General features: G+C 35.2%; 1 protein-coding gene across 1 annotated transcript; it reads left to right on the forward strand.

Annotated features, from left to right (window-relative positions):
* Positions 1–9,158: 9,158 nt before the first annotated feature.
* LOC128225055 (transmembrane protein 26-like) lies at positions 9,159–12,546 on the forward strand. The gene is made up of 3 exons (XM_052935063.1): positions 9,159–9,821; positions 10,411–10,603; positions 10,808–12,546. The coding sequence occupies exons 1-3, from the start codon at positions 9,505–9,507 to the stop codon at positions 11,276–11,278; spliced, it is 981 nt and encodes a 326-aa protein (XP_052791023.1). The 5' UTR covers positions 9,159–9,504; the 3' UTR covers positions 11,279–12,546.
* Positions 12,547–14,886: the final 2,340 nt, after the last annotated feature.

Below are 14,886 nucleotides of genomic sequence, written 5' to 3' on the forward strand. Positions count from 1 at the left end.
CTGATGAATTTTAAATCAGCCAAAAATTAAAGCATTCATTTGAGTGTTTTCTAGTCTTATCTTGAAGAATTACATGCATTTTTTCAAGTATTTTGGTCGAAAGATTTGCCTGTATTGTTCTGATATCTTAAACAAATAGTGTTTACCATTGATATAAACGCTATAAACAATAAAACATTCATGTTTGACTAGTCTTTCAAACGATAGCTAAAGTAATGTGCTGCTTTATAATTTTCAGATCTATTTGCAGAATATGAAGTACTAGATCGTGAAGTTCTTTAATAAAATATGCACAAAACCATTATGCAAGAACTAAAAAAGGACATGCGTTAGGGTCAAAATAACATAATTTGACTTTACATTGCTAGGAACGAGGTTTGAAAATAAGCTTTTGAGTGAAAACATTTAATTTTCTATTTTGACAAAATAAGGATAAGGGTATCGGTGTAAACGGAGGGAATTCATTGAAAAATCGTCTTGGTCCTGTCGTATATACAATACGACGAATTTCTAATTGGCCACCTAGTTTTTATCATATTTTGGGAAAGTATTCGGAGAAAAATACAAATAACCAATTATAAGGTTAATACGATTTATTCCTATTACGTAAATAACTGCAGAGAGGGTTAATACCCTTAAAATAAAAACTTCAAGACTAAATCACGTCGTATTTTATTTTGTTTAAATACTTTGTATGTCCACCTGCTTCAGCAATTACAGCAAGGCACCTTGTCCTCATCGATACAATGCATATGTGAAGATACTGTTGTGAAATGGCTGCCCAAATATGTTGAATATCACGCGTGAGCACCCTGAGATTTGGTTTCAGCGTCTCGGCACGCACCATGCGCTTCAAAAGGTCCCACACGTGCTTGATCGGATTTAAATCCGGACTTTTTGCAGTGTTCGCACGACAGCACCGCAAGCCGACGGCCCTTAAGCGATTGCGCACTATCTGTGGGTGGATTGCGTGGTCGTGTCTGCCCACTGTTTTACGGGCCGTCGTCGCTGCCGTGGTAAAATGATACTGAAGGTGGTCATTGACAATTTGAATGTCCTGTTGGGGAGTCGTCACTCTTCTTTTGGGGCGTCGTCGGAGATCTTCTACACTTCCGGTTTGTACGAATTACGCCCAAAGAGTTTCAATACTGAAATGTCGCGTATGAAAAAGCCGTGCAACCTGAAAAATGATAAAATCGACAAAGAGTTGATTCAAAAGTGAAAGTTAATAAGATACAATGTATTTCATTATATGATTGATCAGTCCGATATGACACAGGTATGGTATTGTTGACCACCCGTGGTATCGTTTACATCTGTTTTTACGTAAATAAGAATCACCTACAGATTGTTAAAACAAACATGTTTCTGTCAATATTTTGCACTATTAACAAATAATAAAACATATTGCAACTTTTATAACGACGCGTAACATACCTGTTACATACCCATGGGGGAGCCGGCACGAATCATTCCAACGGCTTGAGCGCGTTCTGCAATGCTCATTCTCGCCATATTTAATGTTTTTCATAAAAGACAATCTCCGAAGAATTCATTCCCACCAAAGTCGACAACCACCATGCCGTGCACGAGAATCTCGAGAACAGAGTCTAATTTGCACCTACCGTTCCGCATGTATGATTTTATACATGAATACGTGATTTCTTTAAGTAAATCGATAGATTGGTGTGTACAATACAAAAATAACCAAACATTAGATTTATTTATTAAAAATGTCGCATAGGATCATATTTCATATAGTGGCCAATTATAAATTCATCGAAGCGTATAAGATCAGTGCATTGCTTAAATATGCACTCTTACTCCCAAATAAGATGTTCAACAATTAATACAATGGTTTTGGTATACAATGGTTATTATGAAGGATACCGAGTTGCATTTGAACGAATGGTGCAGAAAACTTGATATTTCTAGCTTATGAGACTATAGTGGATCAATCGAAATTAATGCTTGTTAAACAAGTTTATGTATTGATTTTAAATAACAGTGTCACATGCCTATCTATTCCTTAGGTTTAACAATGCCAGGGACGCTTGGGAATTTTCTATCAAATTTTTCAAAGAAAAAAAAACACAAAAGAAAAACAAAAAAAACAACAAGCAAAACAAGGTGATTTATGAATGTGGAAAACATCTTTATCAAGTTTCATGTAATTATATCTGGGCCTTAAAATATGACCTTGAAGAATATAGTTACCGTTCGAGCACTTACCAGTGCCGTCAATGAACATTTCAATCAATCGATATTTGGTTGTTTCCTGGGCAAACTGATCTTTCTACAGGAATATATTGAAATGAAAGTGTAATACAGAAGAAATTTCATTTTTCTCAAGTAAAAGACCTTGTAGATATGCTTGGATCGGTCTGAAGTTGATAACCTTGAAGATGGAAAGTAGATGACCATGTAGATGAGTTCTGATCGGTCTGATGTGGATGACCTTGTAGATGAAAAATGTTTTACCTTGTAGATGAATTGTGATCGGTCTGAAGTAGATGAACTTGTAGATGGGAAATGGATTACCTTGTAGATGATTTCTAAACAGTATGATGTGGATGACCTTGTAGATGAATTGTGATTGGTCTGATGGTGATGACCTTGTAAATGGTAAGTGGGTGACCTTGTAGATGGATGACCTTGTTGATGGGAAGTGGATGACCTTGTAGATGGGAAGTGGATGACCTTGTAGATGGAAAGTGGATAATCTTGTAGAAGAGTTCTGATCGGGATTTTGTGGATGACTTTGTAGATGAAACATGGATGCCTTGTAGGTGAAAAATGGATGACCTTAAATATGAGATCTGATCGGTATGATATGGATTACCGTGTAGATGAAAATGGATTATTTTGTAGATGAGTGTAAAAGTGCACATTGTATTTGCATTCAAATTTAACTTTTTATCCTACAACCATTATATATAGATCTCTCTCTATATATATATACATGTTTGTTTCATTTATATAGTTAAAAATCATGTGGGTGTGAAACCTAAATTGAAAAGAAGTGCACACAACTTTGACATCTTCGTTACCGGTGGAATACCTTAATAAAGTAAACAAGAGCACTCACCTTGGACATATTCGTTCCGGGTGTTCTACCTTCATAATTATACAATTAAACACAACTTGACACCGTTTCAACAGGTGTAATACCCTAAAAAGAAAACAAGTGCTCGCTAATTTGATAACATCATGACGGGTGCAATACTTTGATAAGTAAACAAGTACACACAACTTTGACAGCGTCGTTACGGGTGGAATACCTTAATAAGTAAACAATTTCACACAACTTTGACAGCGTCTTTACGGGTGGAATACCTTGATAAGTAAACAAGTACACACAACTTTGACAGCGTCTTTACGGGTGGAATACCTTAGTAAGTAAACAATTGCACACAACTTTGACAGCGTCTTTACGGGTGGAATACCTTGATAAGTAAACAAGTACACAAAATTTTGACAGCGTCTTTAGGGGTGGAATACTTTGATAAGTAAACAATTTCACACAACTTTGACAGCGTCTTTAGGGGTGGAATACCTCGATAAGTAAACAATTTCACACAACTTTGACCGCGTCTTTACGGGTGGAATACCTTAATAAGTAAACAATTTCACACAACTTTGACAGCGTCTTTACGGGTGGAATACCTTGATAAGTAAACAATTTCACACAACTTTGACAGCGTCTTTACGGGTGGAATACCTTGATAAGTTAACAATTTCACACAACTTTGACAGCGTCTTAACGGGTGGAATACCTTATTAAGTAAACAATTTCACACAACTTTGACAGCGTCGTTACGGGTGGAATACCTTAATAAGTAAACAATTTCACACAACTTTGACAGCGTCTTTACGGGTGGAATACCTTGATAAGTAAACAAGTACACACAACTTTGACAGCGTCTTTACGGGTGGAATACCTTAGTAAGTAAACAATTGCACACAACTTTGACAGCGTCTTTACGGGTGGAATACCTTGATAAGTAAACAAGTACACAAAATTTTGACAGCGTCTTTAGGGGTGGAATACTTTGATAAGTAAACAATTTCACACAACTTTGACAGCGTCTTTAGGGGTGGAATACCTCGATAAGTAAACAATTTCACACAACTTTGACCGCGTCTTTACGGGTGGAATACCTTAATAAGTAAACAATTTCACACAACTTTGACAGCGTCTTTACGGGTGGAATACCTTGATAAGTAAACAATTTCACACAACTTTGACAGCGTCTTAACGGGTGGAATACCTTGATAAGTTAACAATTTCACACAACTTTGACAGCGTCTTAACGGGTGGAATACCTTAATAAGTAAACAATTTCACACAACTTTGACAGCTTCTTTACGGGTGGAATACCTTGATAAGTAAACAATTTCACACAACTTTGACAGCGTCTTTACGGGTGGAATACCTTGATAAGTTAACAATTTCACACAACTTTGACAGCGTCTTTACGGGTGGAATACCTTAATAAGTAAACAATTTCACACAACTTTGACAGCGTCTTTACGGGTGGAATACCTTGATAAGTAAACAATTTCACACAACTTTGACAGCGTCTTTACGGGTGGAATACCTTGATAAGTTAACAATTTCACACAACTTTGACAGCGTCTTAACGGGTGGAATACCTTATTAAGTTAACAATTTCACACAACTTTGACAGCGTCGTTACGGGTGGAATACCTTAATAAGTAAACAATTTCACACAACTTTGACAGCGTCTTTACGGGTGGAATACCTTGATAAGTAAACAAGTACACACAACTTTGACAGCGTCTTTACGGGTGGAATACCTTAGTAAGTAAACAATTGCACACAACTTTGACAGCGTCTTTACGGGTGGAATACTTTGATAAGTAAACAAGTACACACAACTTTGACAGCGTCGTTACGGGTGGAATACCTTAGTAAGTAAACAATTGCACACAACTTTGACAGCGTCTTTACGGGTGGAATACCTTAGTAAGTAAACAAGTACACACAACTTTGACAGCGTCTTTACGGGTGGAATACCTTAGTAAGTAAACAATTTCACACAACTTTGACAGCGTCGTTACGGGTGGAATACCTTGATAAGTAAACAAGTACACAAAATTTTGACAGCGTCTTTAGGGGTGGAATACTTTGATAAGTAAACAATTTCACACAACTTTGACAGCGTCTTTAGGGGTGGAATACCTCGATAAGTAAACAATTTCACACAACTTTGACCGCGTCTTTACGGGTGGAATACCTTAATAAGTAAACAATTTCACACAACTTTGACAGCGTCTTTACGGGTGGAATACCTTGATAAGTAAACAATTTCACACAACTTTGACAGCGTCTTTACGGGTGGAATACCTTGTTAAGTTAACAATTTCACACAACTTTGACAGCGTCTTAACGGGTGGAATACCTTATTAAGTAAACAATTTCACACAACTTTGACAGCGTCTTTACGGGTGGAATACCTTGTTAAGTTAACAATTTCACACAACTTTGACAGCGTCTTAACGGGTGGAATACCTTATTAAGTAAACAATTTCACACAACTTTGACAGCGTCTTTACGGGTGGAATACCTTAATAAGTAAACAATTGCACACAACTTTGACAGCTTCTTTACGGGTGGAATACCTTATTAAGTAAACAATTGCACACTAGTTGGCAACGTCGTTACAAGTGGAATACATGTACCTTAATGAGTAAAAACAGGTTCACACAACTTTGACAACACTCATAAAGCAGACAGGTAAAAAGATAACAACGCTCAAATACGTGTTACATACCGTATACAATCATACAGACATGAACGTATATTGCAGGACTTAACAACTGCCCCTGACCTAATTTAAATAGTTGCCTGTGGCCTCGGCTGGGTAAAATCAATCTTGTCCTTGAAATCAAAAATACAACTTTTTTTACGGGCTGATTATCACGTCAAAGGACATAAAATAACTATCAATCATGATTTATCGACGATTTGTCAACATCTTGTCAAAGCTTAAGGATTATATTATTATTGGGCTTTCATGGAATTTGTTGACTCATCATATTCTCTTCGTGGAATTCAAACCATTGCTTTATCAAATGTCGATATCTGCAAAACAATATTTTTGCATAGCATGCAAAAATCACATACCCATTGATATTTATTGTCTGCACCGAATTTTATGCTGATTGATAATCATCATAATGAATAGGCAATTTTTGTCGACAATTTGCTGTCAGATAGGTGGATAAAAAGAAGGCCTAGTTCTGCTCGTAATTTAATTTAAACTGTTCATTATACAAATAGTGCTTCAGAAATCTTAAATAAAAATCGATTCACATTGGATTGATCATATATATATATACATCAGTAATCAGCCGTGTTTTTACCTTTCAGGTGGACCCGCTTTGCCGGGTTAATGCGGTGGTTCTTCGCTTTAAATATAGCGGGGAATGGGCCTTACCTAGGATCCCTGGGGGGAGGGGGCATTTGGCGGGGATTTTACCATGTAGCCGGGGTTGGCTGGACCGGAAGTCAAAGTCCCCGCTATTCTCCGGACCTGGGGGGGGGGTCGTGGTTACAATTGACTGGTGCATTATAAATACAAATTCAGACGGGCAAGAATTGACCCCACCACTATTTCCAATGGATTATTGTTTACATACTCTTGAGTTATTCAAATGCAACAGAAACATACCAGCTTCGACACTTTATATAAATAATGTTATTAAACTTCATTAATTAATAAGGTTGGATAGTAAAGATCATATACATAAAGTTTCAATGAAATACATGATTTGCTGGGATAATTACCAGATGTTTACCTGTAAAAACTTACCCAAGGTGCGATATCGACAAAAACGCCGACGCCGGCGCTAGGGCGAGTGTATAGCTTTCTATATTATTTGAACAATCCAGATAAAAATCTTAATACTTAATAAAGACAAGAGTTATTTAATAAAACGCCACAAGTTTTATTTGATTTGAAACGAACCATATTTTACTTGTACTCCCTTCAACCTTTAGCTTAATTTAGACATTTAGAGGGGAAGAAAATAGCCATTTTTAAATCATGAAATATTATTTCATTATTGACTCTAAGCCATTTTGAAAAACATCAACGGCTCCAGTTATTAATTTATTGATACACACGTACGATAAGAAAGAAAACTTCTGAAAGATATTCCATAAAGTCTATGTATCGTATACGGCAAATACACTTGAATAGGTGTCAGTTTCAAACATTTTGATTAAAAGGCGATAAGACAAATACAAACTCATCTACAAGGTCATTCACTAAAGGTTTGTTTTAAAAGTAAATTGTTATATCTTCAAATTCTTTTAACAACTGTACAACTTGAATGCAATGTTTACATGCATTACTGGAAGATAATTGTAAATGTACATTGATAATTTCGTTAGGGTCAACAAATCATTTAACAGCAACATTTAGTTATGTTTAAGACTACAAGACCCTTATTGACATCATTTCAATCTTTGATCAGATTGATAATTTTAATGTATATCATTTCCTTGATTTGAACACAATATTTATAAGATATTTAACGTCAAATAACATGTTTTAAATTTGAAATACCCTGTCCCCATTTCAGAATTAGTGATAAAAACGACATCAACTGAAAAACAAGAGATATCTTTTATTTTATTTTTTTCAACATTTTGGTAATTATTTATATCAGAGTAACAAGAATTATATATGCTATAAGGAATTGTGCATTTTTGCATCATCAACAAATATAAACAAACTTTACTAAAACAGAATTACTAATTGTTTTGTTACGGTAACTGTAATGTTGTCAGTGTAATGTATATAACAGACCCAAAACGGGATGGTTTAATATAGCTTTATTACATTCATACTCATACGCACACGATCTTGAATCTAATCAATAACTGAACTATCAACATACATGCAACTGTTAGCCAGAGGCGGGCTTATCACACACAAAGGCGGTTTTATCAATACTGGGCTCTGATTGGCCACTACAGTAACCTGTTGTTCCTCAATGCCCAAATCCCCAAATGTAAGAGTGGATTTACTACGTGTTGGCAAACGGACATTACAGCCTTTAATTCGTCAATGCCCCAATCGCCAAAGGTCAAAACTTGATATACTACTTGCAATCAAACCGACATTACTGTATATTATTTTTCAAAGCCCAAATCGCTAATTGTAAAAAATGGATTTACTACTTGTAAAGTAGCGAACATTACGGACTGTTTTCCCTAAACGACCCAACCGCCAAATTTAAAAAAAATGGATGTTTGACTTGTTAGGTAACGGACATTACAATCTGTAATATCTCAATACCAAAATCGCCTCAATACCAAAATCGCGCAATGTTTAAAGTTGTAAATGATAGCGTTTCATATATTCTTTCAGGGGCAAACTTAATGTCTGACTTACAAAATTGCCACTAGCGAAAAGGGGGTTGGGGGCAGTATTGATGTTTTCATCGTGTTACATATATGTTAAGTTAATTCATTTGAATTAATATTTGTTTACTTTTATGTTTTGGATAAAACTTTTGATGTTCGTATTGTTTATGAGTGCAAAAGAATATAGTAACAATGACATTTTTCAGCATAACTTTCAAGGTAAGATGCAAATAAATAAGTCATATTGAACATGCTTTGAATAACCGTAGAAAGGACCAAACTAGCCATAAATCAGTATACTGAGTTAAATGATATTTGAGAGATAGTTAAAGGCGCCGTGCCTGTCAGGATTATGTTTTATACTTAAAAGATTCTTCACCCTCGACTCGAGTTATAGAAATAAAACGCGAGCGATATTTGTACAATGTTATCAAGGACGTTTCATAGCTGGCGTGCTTGACAATGCTCATAAAATTAACCAATGTACACTCTATAGTTCATGATTGCATGTAAAATAAAGCAAAAGCAGAGTAACTTGAGGAGCCCACATGTAGGGTCTGCACAATATGGGTACATTTGCCAATATCGCCCAATTACTCAAACCCAATAACTCCAACAAAACCTGTACATATTTAGATAAAGTTTTTTTTTTAATGGGCATGTTTCATAAAGCTTACAGGGTCTAATTGCTATTATATAATGTATGCTCTTCTCAAGACTTCTTTTGTACTCTTTCAGTTTTAAAACAATGCTTGATTTTCCGAAAATGTATTTAGAAATGAAATATTCATTTCAAGCAGAAATCAGATGGCACTGAGAAAATTTTAAAAAGCATAGCGGAAAACAATAAAATTATTATTACGTGTCCCATTAAAACTAAAAAAATAATTAAATACGACTTAAAAATGAACGAATCAATCAATTGAAGAAAGGGAGGCATTGAAACAATTAAATGAAGAAAGACAGAAGTGAAACATTTGGATTGAGGTTGGAATGAAATAATTAAATAGGAGGCCGAGTCAAGCAATTCAATATAAGAAAGGCTAAACTATTTTTGAGAAGGTTTCAAAATATTGAAGAAAATACATTGAAAATAAAAGAAGATGAGAAGTAAATCACATAACGGCAAATATAGACATACAGAAGGTGTTAATGGTGTTAGAAAAAATGGTGATCAAGAAAATGGAGGACAATGTCAGGGTACTGGGGATAAATGGTTCCAACTCATTCTCCTAAGACTTTTTATGATTACCCATAACGTCTTGGCGACATGGAGACTTGTCATTTCCACAGGAAACTCGAGGTTCTGGGTGCTGTCTTTTTTTGTTATTTTCATTGTTATCGATGGCTTTTATCAAGGAAAGAACGAATGTTTTACAGAGGAATTAAACAAAAACAAAACAGAAAGCTTCTGCAGTTAGTAAGTACTGGTTTATTTCTTGTTGCGAATATTCTCAGAAAATGCATAATTATTATAAACAAGTTAATTTTGGAACCGAAAGCCACTACTCTGATCAAATAAGATGTTTACTGGTTACTGAAAAACCTCGTGTTCAAATAGTTTATACTCGAATAACTATAAAACATGCTGCCAGGTATCTACAGACAAACATTTGCTGATTTATTCCACTTTAGAGCAACGTAGTCATTGCAAAAGTAGTTTTGCATAAAACATGCAGACATAACAGTTAATGCGCTTTCTTGTGGCAAATCTCAACCATATCCAGAAAATAGGTTATTGAACTACATGTATATATAACAGTAGTAATTTTTTCCTGTACTATTTCAACATGTTCAGCTCGTCTGTTTTCGGCAGAAAATATGTCGTGTTGTTTTCCATACATATAACAGTAGTAATAGTAGTAAATTACTACTGTTATATGTATGGAAAACAACACGACATATTTTCTGCCGAAAACAGACGAGCTGAACATGTTGAAATAGTACAGGAAAAAATATCTTACAATATTAAATCATACAGTTGAGTTTGAAGTGTTGTTCTTTTACAGCAAAAAGATGCGCCCGGTTGTGGCTGCTTATTTGCTTTGTATTCTTCCTGTGATTTGGGTTCTGCAATTACACGAATACGTCTTGGCAATCAGTTCACTTGATGAAATTACGACGACAGTAACGACAACAACGGTAGCAGGAGCAACATCAGCCAGTACGACTACAGGAGCGTCAACCACAGCAGGGTTTTTGGTAAATTTGAAAGAAAAAATCGTTTGTAGTATTCCAAAAAAGAGGATTCTACTGAACTTTTCCACATTATTCCTCATGTTGTGAAATATTTTGCAATGCCGCTAAATTGATATGGCTTTTAGCTTTTTAATAGTTATAACGTTTTTATCGTGTAAAGCATTTGGTTAACAGCGACAAAGCTGACTAATTATGTTTGGTTTTCAGACATCATTGGAGGGGACGATTCTAAGCATACAGAACCAGACATGGATCGTTGTAATGCAGGAAACGATGATTTATGTACTTGTTGTCGCGCGAGCCATAGAGGAACGTGGCCTTTCAGACAAACTACTCGAACTTCTCGGAGCTGCAGCTGATACCATGGAACTTTTTGCGTTATTTGATGAAGACGAAATTGTAACTAGCCTTCCTACGACGATTATTATTCTTACCGTTTGGACAATCAGTCTCATTCAGTTTATACCGAAGCTTCAGGATTCTCAAGAATATATTTCAACAATGTGCCTTCAGGATGGTCCATTTTTGGTGTTACGTGTTTCCATTACAGTCGGACTGCAGTTCATTTCATACAGCTTGACTTTTTTTGTCATCAAAAATGTAGTAGTTCTTGTCCTTATGACGTACAAACTTTCGAACGAAAAAAAGGATAAGCGAAAAGTAAATGTAGGAAAGTGAATAAAGCAGTATCACGTCAATATTCGTGTCAAATTTCAGTCCAAATATCAATTTATATTACGACATAAGAGCATGGTATGAATCCACATACAGTACGACGAGTATTTTACTTTTTAAAAGCGTATTTTCTCACATAATGTGAGCCTCTGTTCTATATTGCAAGGACAAACTTATTCAAGAGTAAAACATGTACCTGAGGTTTTGCTCAAAAACAATGAGTTGTACTCAATTACATTTTTTTCAGATTGTTTTCCTTGGTGTCCTGACCAAATCTTTTATCAACATAATTTAGGAGAGAAAAGCGCTTTGAAAATGGATGAAACATGTACAATATTCAACAAACAACCTGAAGAACAAAACTGTTAATGTAATATTTTAAAATGAGTTACGACTGAGATCGAAATTTCAACTGAGTATTTTTTGTGACATGTTTAATGCATTTTGTAATGATAAAAGTATGAAAATTACAGTATCGAGCTAACTGAGAATGTTCAGTGACATCTACAATAATGGAAACTTCATTGATAGCACTGTGATTTTATATTTGAAATAATTAGGGGAACAAAAAAAACTCTGCGACAAAAACAGGAGATTTTTAAAGAAAACTGAATATCAATTTGAACACAATACAAATAATCCCCTGTGATACCGTTTCCAATTATTCATTCCTCAGAAACATAACTCGATCGTCTGTTTATGAAGTGTGTGTGTGTGTGTTTTGTAGGTAAGATTAGTGTGAGGCCTTACTTCCGACTTTCAAGTGTTGATAAACGTTGACAAACATATTTTATGCTTCCGCAAGTAACATTATTATGTCTTTGCAAGTATGTATTTTAAGGGTGAGATTGATTGAATGGTATAGGTGTCCATATTTCATCCAAGTGGATGTCGATCACGATTAGATCCTCACTTTAGGTAATTTCTTATAGCTTCTCCAAAAAGGACACCAGTACTGCTTTTTATCAAGGAAACGGACTCGAGCGGGATTAAAATAAGCTTTCAGCTGTTTCTCCCACCCCAGATAAGTGCTGGAAATGCTGGAATCCTTTCCTTGCTCACGGGCAAAGTTTAAAAGTACCCGTATGGAACTTCATTTTTTCATTACGCATAAAAGATTTATAAATGTGCTTATCTTTATATCTAATTCAACAATACTGTACCTTAAGATGTGATATAAAAATGTGAGCTTATTTTCGCACTATTTTCGCATGTACATTCACTTGACATATATACTATGTTTGGACGGTGTACGTATGTATTTGTCCTAATAAACGCCTGTTCTGTCTGTATTGTTCTGTTCGGTTTTAAATGCAGTCAGTTAACGGCATGGAAACGGTAAGTCAAAAAAGCCATCGTGAGCTTCTTTAACGACCAATGGAAAGCCCGAGTCATAGGCGGCCCGGAATTTCAGCGTTTTATCAGTTTGCATACTCGTGTATATCCGTCCTTAATATGGTCAACTGTGAAATCTCGAGAAGACATACTTCACGCGATATATACCATCCGTTTCCTAACAAACACAAGACATCTCCGTGCCGGACTATGTATTCACTGCCTTGCGTGTTCAGCTGACGTCGACGTATTTTTCGGGCACAAGGCTTTCCGCCGAAAGACAAGAAGTTATGAACACATTCAAATCACATACAATAGTCTAAAGTTCACTTACCACTGTACTAGCGCGATTCGTCATGTTCATGCTGCACCGAGTGTTCATACAGACAGACACACCTGTCCGTGCATTCTGTAGGTATTTCCATAATGCGTTGTTCAAACGGATTTAGACTTACACTCACAAAGTACCGTACACTTCTTTTGATTTTGTTCGTATTAGAAATTATTATTACGTTCGTACTTCTATGTTTCTTTCTTGTTCATGTGTACTCTCTTTAAAACTAAAACGACAGCTTTAATATTAATGTAACACTTATTTTTGGTATTTTTCTTATTTTGCATGTCTTAATTCATTTTAAAGCATTTGATTATTTCAAAAGACATGTTAAATACTTCAACAAGGATGCAGGAACTTCAAAGGTATTATTATAATAGCGCATTTTAATTACTTGCATTTCTTTTTCGGTAAGTTTTTTAACAAGGTGCCACGAGATTGTTTTTTTTTTTTTTTTTTAAATAAGAATAAAACAAAAGTAATAAGACTTCAGTTCATTGTACATCACGTTTATCATAATGGCCACAAAATCAGAAAGAAAACGCTCAGTTTTAAAGTATATGCTTAATCTTACAATCTTAGTATTTCATTAAAGGGACAATACACCAGATTGGCACCAAAAAATGTTTTTTTTTCTGTAACGAATCTTAGGGCAATAATTTAATAAAATGTTTTACTCTTTGATATCACAATTGTAAAGAAAAACCAAAATGTTAAAAAAATCGAGTCAGAAATCGGATTCGAACCGGTGTCGCCAAAATTGCAATTCAGTGTTGTATCCATCGTGCTACGTAGGCTTACCTTGAAGAGTTGGAATATTTATGCCCCCACAAAGTGGCGGCATATAGGGTTGCCCTTGTCCGTACGTACGTCTGTCTGTCTGTCTGTCTGTCTGTCTGTACGTACGTACGTACGTCCCGAAGATTGTTTCCGATCTAATTCTTGAAAACCGTTTGTCCAATCCTCACCAAACTTTAAACACATGTTTGTGACCATAATATCTTGTTGAGCTATAAAACTCACTTGGTAATAATACTTGATAACCTCGACTAGCCAATCATGCAGGAATGCATTCTACTAGGTGGGCATACCTAGTTATCTTTTTTTAATGGAAACACTCAAGTTAGTAAGTTTCAATGCATTGCAATTGCATCGATATCAAGTTTATGTCAGTTTTCGACACTTTTTTTCGCCATTTCATCATACGGAGTAGAGCCGCTTTAACATCGCCATCATTGTGTAAAAACATGTGGCTTCATGATGTGTAATATATATTGCTGTTTATTATGTATTTATGACCGTTTGCTTGTTTGATATGTTTAAATCACTTTTTGGTAGAAATAAAGATAACATACAGATATAAAATAAGTTTCATATACAGTATTTTGCAGTACCTAACAATCCTTGATAAACATATCTAGTTTTTTTATATAGTATGTATGCACTGTGCTGTTTGTGGAGTTTTGTGCTATTCTTCCGTTTTTCTTTTTTTGTGATTTTTTATTTATGTTTTATGCCTTTGGCGTTTACCCAGTGCCATTAACCTGTGTTTATGGTTAAGCTTTTTGCTACTGAGCTTATTTCTGTAGTTATCTCATAAGTTTTGATTAAATCGTCTCCATGCACATTCTGATAAAATAAGGGCGTGTTTAAAACTGAAAATAAATACCTAATATTTGAACGACCATTAGAATAATTATCCAGCGTAAAGACATTGTTAACATGTTAGAAATCGATTCTGTTCAAAAGATTTTCTGCCGATTTAACTTTTAAACGAACCAGGAAGTAAAAATAATCTTGCAGCCTTCAGTCTACCTGCCGCTTGGTTTATCAATACCCCCTTTTGACAACCCATCAGAGTATGAAACATTTGTTTTAAATTAGTATTAGTATTATATATTTGGGATAAAAAGTACAAGTCTCTACCAAATGTCTTGAACAC

This window comes from Mya arenaria, chromosome 2 (assembly GCF_026914265.1).
Source record: "Mya arenaria isolate MELC-2E11 chromosome 2, ASM2691426v1".
Lineage (NCBI taxonomy): Eukaryota > Metazoa > Mollusca > Bivalvia > Myida > Myidae > Mya > Mya arenaria.